The sequence below is a fragment of the Centrocercus urophasianus genome, unplaced genomic scaffold, assembly GCF_019232065.1.
Source record: "Centrocercus urophasianus isolate 14NV4802_14NV808 unplaced genomic scaffold, USGS_Curo_1.0 seq_649, whole genome shotgun sequence".
Classification (NCBI taxonomy): Eukaryota; Metazoa; Chordata; class Aves; order Galliformes; family Phasianidae; genus Centrocercus; species Centrocercus urophasianus.
Window position 1 is genome coordinate 5,108 of NW_024885254.1, and position 9,155 is coordinate 14,262.

The window sequence follows — 9,155 nt, forward strand, 5'->3', positions numbered from 1 at the left end:
GATGGATTGATGGCTTCGGTGGATGGGGGAAAGGCGGCAATGTCATCTAGCTGGACTTGTGCAAGGCCTTTGACACGGTCCCTCACCACATCCTTCTCTCTAGATTGGAGAGGTGTGGATTTGAAGAATGGACTGTTTGATGGGTTAGGAATTGGCTGGCTGGAAGCAGCCAAAGGGTTGTGACTAATGGTTCTGTATCAGGGTGGAGGCCGGAGACAGGCAGTCCCTCTGGGGTCTGTCTTGGGACTGGTGCCCTTCAGCATCTTCGTCAGTGACAGACAATGGCATCGAGTGCAACCTCAGCAAATTTGCAGATGACCCCAAGCTGAGCGGTGCAGTCGATACACTGGAAGAAAGGGAAGCCATCCAGAGGGACCTGGACACGCTGGAGAAGAGCGCCCATGAAAACCTAATGAGGTTTCAATAAGGGTAAGTGCAGGGTGCTGCACTGGAGTCGGGGCAACCCCAGGTATAGAAAAACTGGGGGGGGAACTCCTTGAGAGCAGCCCTGCGGAGAAGGACTTGGGGGTCCTGATGGATGAGGAGCTGGACATGAGCCAGCTGTGATTCTGTATGAGCCAGATCACAGAATCACAGAATCACCCGGGTTGGAAGGGACCTCAAGGATCATGTAGTTCCAACCCCCCTGCCTAGCAGGGCCACCAAACATACACATCCAGATCAGGTTGCCCAGGACCCCGTCCAACCTGGCCTTGAACACGTCCAAGGACGGGGCATCCACAACCTCCCTGGGCAGCCCGTTCCAGGGCCTAACCACTCTCCTTGTAAAGAACTTCCCCCTAACATCCAACCTCAATCTTCCCTCCCTCCCAGATGTGATTCTATAACAGCACTTCACCGGCTCATGGGGAGTTTGGTGTCCACCAGGACCCTCAGGACCTTTTCTGTCAAGCTGCTTTTCAGCTGGATGATTCCCAGCATAGAGGGAGCCATTAGAACCATAGAATCAGAATCACAGAACCGAAAGGTTGGAAATGACCTGCAAGATCTCCTGGTCCAACTGGTGCCATGGAAGCACTGGCTTGCCCAGTTCCTACTGGAAGTACTGCCCTGATTTGTTCTCAACACAGAGTTTCCATTTCAGGTGCAAAACTGTTCAGTTTTGAAGAGAACATTGGCGACAGTCTGATTTGACATGGAGAATTTATTGTTTTCCTGGGTTTTTCTACTTTTTATTAACACATATATTATTCCATAGAAAATTAAAATAATTTCAATTTCTAGATGGCATGCAGTCCTCTATGAGTCCTCTGTGTGACTGCACCAAAGTTCTGCAGTAGTGAACATCTTACACTCATCTCACGTTGAACTGTTCAGTGACATTTCTATGTGTGTCTTTGCATACAGCCAGGGCAGTGGTGTGGGGACAAAATGTGCAATGGGCCATTTTCACTGGGCAGCTGAGTGCAGCTGTGCTGGAGGAGGAAGGTGAAAGTCCCTGTGTGCGTACGTGACATGTGTGCAACAGCCCATGAGCTCTGGCCACAGAGTCAGCACAGTCTGGTCCCAGGCTCTTTTCTTGAGGGGAACATGCAGCATGGACTCATTGGTCCTCACAGGGACCATCAATTTGCTCATTCAGAGAGTGGCAGAAGGTCCGGACTGCGAACTTTTGGAATGGTGGGTGACACACCTCTTGCTACGAGTCAAGGTGTGCCTGGGCAAGAAATCACTTACTAGCTTCAGAAGTACCAGACTTGCCTGGTGGGAATAGAGGTGAACTGAGATATTTCATCTGAGTGTCCCAGGAAAAGAAGGCAGCTGATAAAAGTCCCTAGGAACGTGACACTGCACAGACCTCATAAGTGACTGGGGCAACGACAAACCTAGTGGTGGCAGAGAGATCCAGGTCTGAGGGGGAAACTCCAGGAGGTGGCTGGAAGGTGAACCTCTGCAGAAGGCTGGTGAAGAAAAGGAAGAGCTCCATTTTGGCAAGAGTCTCACCAGCACAGATCCTCCGCCCTGCAAAGAAATGCGGAATGGTCTGTAAGAGTCAAGAGGAGCTGTGCTTTTTTTCTTTTCATTCCTTTTTTGTTTTCCAGTTGTGAGGGGCTTTATGTCATCGGGGAGTGAATTCGGAGTCTGAGTCCATGGGTAAAGCTGGGCTATTCAAGTTAGCAGATGTAGGTGGAGAGAGAAGGAGAGGTAACAGCTGGGAAAAGTGTGGCATATCAGCTTCTGTGAGAAAGAGAGAATTGCAGATACCCAGTTCAGAGCCCAAAGAGCAGAATAGAACATACCTGCTGAAAAAGGCATGAAAGCATCCTTCTTTACAAACTTCCCCTCCGAGTTGAGGAAATGCTCCGGGTAGAAGGAGCACGGTTTCTCCCACTGGGTTTTGTCTTGCAGGACAGAGTTGAGCAAGGGGATGACATAGGTTCCCTGCAAACCAAGGTAGAGCAGTGATTGCGCTAACAGTGGTGTTGCTGGGAGCGGTGGTGAATGCTGGACTGGAGAAATATAACATATGAACATATGATCATGTTATCACATGAACAGGGCAGCTGCTGCTGAAGTAGCTGTGAGCACCTTGCAGTGAGTGAGCAGCCCTGGATGCAAGGCAGTCTGGAAAGAAAGAGGAGTCCCATTGGAGAGAGAGGGAAGGAAAGAAGTGCTGCTGGTGTCTTACCTTGGGAATGAAATGGCCTTTGATAGTGACATCCATGGTAGTCTCATGAGGCAAGTTCAACGGCAGGATATTAGCAAACCTCTGAATCTCATGCACAACAGCATCTGTGTATGGCATTTTAGTTCGGTGCTCGGTTCTTGGGAGGTTTGACCCGATCACTTGATCTATCTCTTCCTGGACTTTTTCTGAAAAGAGCACATGGATCATACATGCATTGTTCAACTCTCTCTTTCCTCTGCTAGGAATACTGGGATAAGAAGAACTGGCTTTTTACTCAGCCCTGCTTCGGTTCAGGGCAAGGTGACCTGAGGAGAAGAAAGCCACTGAGCGCCCAGTTTCCACTTACTCTGAATGTCAGGGTATTTCATCATGAGCAGAAGGCCCCAGCGCAAAGTGGTGGCTGTGGTATCCATGCCAGCTATGAACAGATTTCTCACGACCTCACTTAAGTTGGCATCATCAAAAAATTTATTGTCCTTTCCATTCTCCTGGAAAAATAACACAATAATTCAATCATCTGGTTAAATAGTCAAGAGGCACTGTTTTAATTTTGGAAAACAGGGGAAAAAGTTCATAGACAAATGTCAGGGAGGAATTAAAAGTGTGAAGGAAGACGAAGTTTTGAGGCAATGCCTTCAGAAGTCTGTATTAAACCGAGTCTTGAAATACTGAGTGCTTGGAGTGATTCTGCTGCCCAGAGGAACACACAGTCAAGACAGCAAGGCTTATTTCAGTGTTAACAAGAATACTTTGAAGGACAGGGAACACTCGCAGGGTTTATCCAAGTGAGGAAGTCAAGCTTTCTCTCCCCTGGGCCATGGAGCAGAGCATATCAAAGAATGCATGCATCCATTAAATGAACAATCAATGAACATACAGATGGTATAGTACATCCAGGAGTTTGTCTGATGTAATTAGGATAATAGAGTAAGGAAACGAAAACACACACCCAATCCTGGGCTTGCATAAAAAACTCCAGTGGAGTGTGTCTCCAGAAGAGACGCTCCCCCTGGCAGTGAGTTCTTCAATGGGTCTAGGAGGGGTAGAGCCAGGCTCCTCCCCTTCCTGCAGCAGAGGTGAATTGCCTTCACCTGTGCTCCCATGGATGACTTGGTGTTTGCCTCAGGTGATCAACCCGAGGTTCAGGCTGTGATTCAGCAGCCCCATACAATTGAAAGGGAAGCAAGGTGAAATGAGGAGGCTGCTGGCATTCCGTTACCTCTTTTTGTCTGACAAGACAAGCATCAATGAAGCTCCTCTGGTCATTTCTGTCCAGGACTTTGAGATACTTTGTGAAAGTGTCCTTGATAAAATTGTTGACTTCTTTTACATTCTCAATAAATTTTTGGGGGGCCTTCAGGAAGAATCCAAGGATGGGGAAGGTATTGTACAGCTGTAAGATGCACAGAGGCAGAAGAAGAAAAAGCAGCTACTAAGTAGATGTACCACTATTCAACAGTGCTTATCAACAAAACCCCATACAGAAAATATTATATAGCCTTATAATCTTGTCAGAAAGCACTCTTCACCCATCTCTTCCGCACCCAACTAAGTAAAATTGATAAAATTTACTCTCTCTAATATATAAATCACACTAGCTGATGGCCTAGAAATCCCATGTTTATGTGTATGTCTTAGACATAATTTCCTACCTCTCCACTCTCAGATTTCTCATCCCTCCCTCTCCAGCTTGCTTGGAGTTGGGTGTCTCAAGAGATGTTTACAATTTAAGAGACAGTTGTAGATATTTCCACAGTTTTGACACTGTTCTTTGTATGGGAGATAGGAAATGAAGGGCAACTTCTATCACCTGGGAACACTTTCCTTTTTTTGTGTAGCATGTTCTCCAGTTGTTTTAGATGAAGTGAAGCTACACTCGCCCAGACTAAGAGAAAGCCATATGTAGTACCAAAGGTCTGTTTCCTGCCACTTCAGGATGCATTTGTCAGGTACAGATAGATGAATGTCAGTGATCAGGGGTAGATGCACTGTTATCACTCTGTGTTGTGCATGATTTTGAAGAGAAACATTCAACCAGATCAATTACCGACACTGATGGACTTCCAAAAAGCTTCATATTTTCATTTATCAGTGACACAAGTCTTTTGAAGATGGGGTCTTCGTAGTCAAACCGCTTTCCAAGCAATACGGACACAATGACATTAGCAACAGCAGAATTCATCAGCTCAGTCATCTCAAGGGGCTTCCCTAGCAAAGGAAAAGATGATGCAAACAACACAATCAATGGTTATTGCCATCAATTAAAATGCAACAATAGCGGGTAGAGCCCCATTGAAGTCTGGGAAATGATAGGCAGAGAGTTGGCTTGTGAGAAAGATGGAGGGAGATTTTGTAAAAGGGGATGTAGTGATAGGACAAGAAGTAGTGTTTTAACATGGAAACAGGGTAGTGGACATTAGGAAGGGATTCTTCACAATGAGGATGATGAGGCAGTGGAGCAGGACGCCTGGAGAAGTAGTGGGTGCCATCACTGGAGGAACTCGAGGCCAGGCTGGATGGAGGTTCTGAGCAACCTGATCTAGTGGAAGGTTTTCCTACATTTCCCAGGCAATCTGGACTAGATCGTCTGTAGAGGTTCCTTGCAACCCAGGCCACTCCATCAGTCTGTGATTCCATTCTAAGTGCTGCTGTTGGTAACTAACCTAGTGACAAATAGCCCTGGATGATGCTGGAGAAATGTATAAAGGAATCTTCTGTCTTCTACTGGAAGGCGCTTTCCAGACATGTGCCTCGACGGGCAATCAATTTTTCAGTCTAGATATGCGCAACCCTGCAATTGCCTTCTACTTTTCTCCCGAGTCCAAGTCTGTCCTTTATGGAGGTGCTGCACGTGGCATAATAAGGCCTTTCCCTCAACTGGACTGTTTTGAATTGAACTCTGTGTTTGTCTTCCAGTGCTTCAATAAAGTCTTCATTTACACACCAGGCAATTGCCAGGTAGAGATACAAGGAGACAGACACAACTCATGTGTACTCATCACAGCACTGATATTGGAGAATGATGTACCTCTTCTTCCTTCATCCTTTGGTATTCCTGAAAATGCTTTCAGAGAAAAGTCAGGTACATGCTATCAAATTAAGAATCTCCCTACCTTTCTGTGACTCAATTACGTCTGCCAGGTATCCGTACTCTTCTACAATATGATCTTCTATGGCCTTCTTTCCCATCCCAAAGTCTCGTAAGGTTGTAAGAGTAAATCTGCGCATCACTTTCCAGTTTTCTCCACGAGCAAATACAACTCCTGAAATGGAAAATTAAAACACATACACAACAGTTTAAGCAAAGAGTCTTCATGCACTCTGTGATGGTTTCACACTGATGGACTGCTGAGGTTCATCAGGTTCATCATGCTTCTCTTTCACCTGCGCCTCTTGAAAAGGACGGGGACAGAAAATGTGAGAACGGCCCACTCACCTTTTCCTTTTGCTGTTTCTTCTACGATTGGTATTTTAGGCCTCCCAGCAAATGCATCTGCATGATTCACCAAAGCTTCCTTCACTGTGTCATATCCTGACAGCACCACCACTTTCCTCAGTCCCAGCTGAACTGTGAAGACTGGGCCATACGTTTCAGAAAGCTAGTAGAATGAAAAGAAAGAGGAAGAGGATGATGTCCGGCAAAGCAAAAAGCACTTGTTATTCAGCAGGTTCAATGTTCTTATTCCCACATGGCACTGGCTTTGCATCCGCTGTCCAAAATGTTGGGAATTCATGCTGCAAATGTTGGAGCTTCTGTGATTTAAAGGAATCACAAGAGGATCTGTAATCCTTAATTGGGTATTTGAATAAAAGATTTTCAGTGGGCCTAATAATGTCCACGACACTGATTCTGTCACTCATTGGAAATGCATAGATAACCAAAATGAGATTGATTTCCAAGCTGGTAATACATCAAGGCACGGGAACTGCCAGAAACCCTTATGTTTGCTGTTCATGGCTTTGAGGAATAGTTCAGCAAGGGATGCCCAAATCCTAAAATATCTGACTGCTATACACGATTATCCCAAGAGCCCTGAGTTTCCTGATACGAGGTACGTAAAAATAAGCAGTGAGGTTTTTGTCCTAGTTTGCTCTGGGAAACCAGAAAGTTTTTCCATCAAGAGAGAGGATCAAAAATTTGTTTGCCAGTTTCCTGGTGACTGAGTCCAGCAAACAGCTTTCAAAAAGCTCTGGTCCCTTCCCTAACTGTTTCAGCAGTCCCTGGTGAAGTTTCTGTAATTATGAGAGATCCGGGATCCCTCTCTTGTTGTTACCCTTGCCTGAAGAGTGCTAACATTTCCTCTGTTCCACAGAGGTAGCTCAGTTTCTCGATAACGTGGTTGTAAGCCAATTGCTCTGCACTACACAGTATCACACAGTAGGGAGAGAAGCCACTGCAAAGAATAATACAGTTGTGTTTGCAATTTCCATGCCTTGAGATCTCTGTATCCCTTTCAAGAAGTCAGTGATGGACTTGGAGTGAGAGCTGTAAGGAAAGGAACAACAGAAGTTACCTGTAGCATTGTCTGGCCAAGTTTCTTCAGGTCCATCATGTGCAGATTTCCAATGATGGGTAAAGGCTGCGGTCCTGGGGGGAATTTTGCTTGGCTCCTCCAGAAATGCTGTGTTTTCAAACTCAGCAGGAGAATTAGGATGAACAGTAAGCCCACAGGAACAAGGCTGGCCCAATCCATTGCCTTTCAGCAAAAGCTGAACTGAAGAGATGATAATTCAAGCAAGCTCCTACCTGAAGCTCTTTCAAGCAATAATGACACTTCTGCACCAAGAGGTGTAGAAGTTGAGGGATGAGCTCCACTTCTCAGAAATGTTGGAAGTGACAACTCTCCTCAATTTTACCCTCATAAAATACCTACTGGGCAGTACCAAAATACACTAATTTTATGCTCTCCTAGTTATTGTTTAGCGAGTTATCTGTCAATTAGTGTTTTACACTGGTAGAGATATCTGGTGGCATAAATGTATCAAGGACAACTCAAATTCTGTCTTGAACTTTGAAATTGAAATCAGTAGAACATACTGGAGACGCTAAAGAAGTGTGTGTGCCAAAGAGATGCAAGGGTCATTTGTTTCATTTAAATGCTCTGTTCTTTAAAACAATCTTCTTTATAACTCCCAAACTTTCCTCAGGCAACTTAACCCAAGGATCTCTACTTCTTATCATCATAAAATTATATTCACAACTTTTGATACATCCACTGTTTCTTGTTTTCCCTCCAATTTTCCTTCTTTGCCTCCACTCTGCCCAGTTTGATGTCGATAGCCAAGGAAGAGATAAGACTGCCATGTGAGGGACAAAACCTGCAGAATAGACAGAAATCTCTTAGTCTCAACATCCAGTTTTGGTGTGTGTTCTGTAGCTCAGTGAATGGTGCATCCACTGCAGAAAAGCAAAGGTACTTGGGTTTCTGAGCTCAAGAGAGCCACAGCAAACTTTTAGAGGTTGGAGGAGGAAGAAATTCAGACTTGAGCTGTGTTACTTACTTTTGTCATCTGACAGTTTCAAGAAGAATAACAGAGAGAAGAGCCTGTAGGATTATGTCTGGGTTGAAAGCCATGCCTGGGGGATATGGTTACTGAAGAAAGATGGCTGAAGCACAGTCAGTGGCTCACTGTCCTGTTGTAGATCAGAGGCATGTGTTGTCCTTCAGGGTTCAGTACTGGGACTGATGCTCCTCCATATGTTCATCAATGACATCAACAGTGAGACAGAGCGTACTGTCAGCAGTTTGTGGATGATACCAAGCTGTGTGGTGCAGTCAGCACCCACAGAGGATGGGGTGCCATCCAGAGAGATCTAGATAGGCTGAGCAGTGGGCCCAGGTGAACCTTGTGAGGTTCAACTGTACCAGGTGCAAGGATTACACCTGGGTCCCATCAACCTCCAGTACCGTACAAGCTTTGGGATGAATAGATAGAGAACAGCCCTGCTGAAAATGACCGGTGGGCGTTGGCAGTTAAAAGCTGTACATGACCCAGCAATGTGCCATTGCAGCCCAGAAAGCCAGCTGTATCCTGGGCTGCATCAAAACAAGCACGGCCAGCAGGGCAAGGAGCTGATCTGCAGTGAAACACTTGCACGTGTTGCCCAGCGGTGTCGTGCATTCCCTGTACTTGGAGACACCCCAGGTCAGGCTGCACGGCACTCTGAGCACCTGAAGGAGCTGTGTGTGTCCTTGTTCACTGCAGGGGAGTGGGACCAGAAGGCCTTTCAGGATCCCCTCCCATTCCAATGTTGCTGTGATTACTTATACCTGGCTGGGAGCATGGAAGAGGATCTAGAGCAAGATCTAGGTTCATCTCTCCCTGTTTGGCCCCGAGTCTGCTGCTGGCATTTGGAGTAAAGGCCAGGTCATTTTGTTTTCTTGGATGACACCCCAGAAAATGTTTAAAGCCTATGTCCAACTGTGTGCTAATTGGTGTTTCTTCTGTACCTCTGCAAAGCAGGTAAAAAGGTACTGTGAGCCTCATTCCATCCACACACAGA

General features: G+C 45.9%; 1 protein-coding gene across 1 annotated transcript; it reads right to left on the reverse strand.

Annotated features, from left to right (window-relative positions):
- Positions 1-1,143: 1,143 nt before the first annotated feature.
- On the reverse strand, positions 1,144-7,504 carry LOC122170223 (cytochrome P450 2K6-like). Its single transcript, XM_042836919.1, has 9 exons — positions 7,165-7,504; positions 6,087-6,249; positions 5,764-5,913; positions 4,698-4,858; positions 3,870-4,043; positions 2,997-3,138; positions 2,651-2,835; positions 2,262-2,403; positions 1,144-1,983 (listed from the first exon to the last, which is right to left on the reverse strand). Exons 1-9 carry the CDS (start codon positions 7,342-7,344, stop codon positions 1,796-1,798), a joined length of 1,485 nt encoding a protein of 494 aa, XP_042692853.1. The 5' UTR covers positions 7,345-7,504; the 3' UTR covers positions 1,144-1,795.
- Positions 7,505-9,155: the final 1,651 nt, after the last annotated feature.

Bases quoted from the DNA above. Each gene is read 5' to 3' on its own strand.
- LOC122170223 (XM_042836919.1), bottom strand. From the start codon at position 7,344: ATGGATTGGGCCAGCCTTGTTCCTGTGGGCTTACTGTTCATCCTAATT. The intron at 4,859-5,763 runs GTAGGGAGATTC...TTCCTTTGCTAG, and splicing joins CGTAATTGAGTCACAGAAAG to GGAAGCCCCTTGAGATGACT. The intron at 2,836-2,996 runs GTAAGTGGAAAC...TGCTCTTTTCAG, and splicing joins GAAATACCCTGACATTCAGA to AAAAAGTCCAGGAAGAGATA.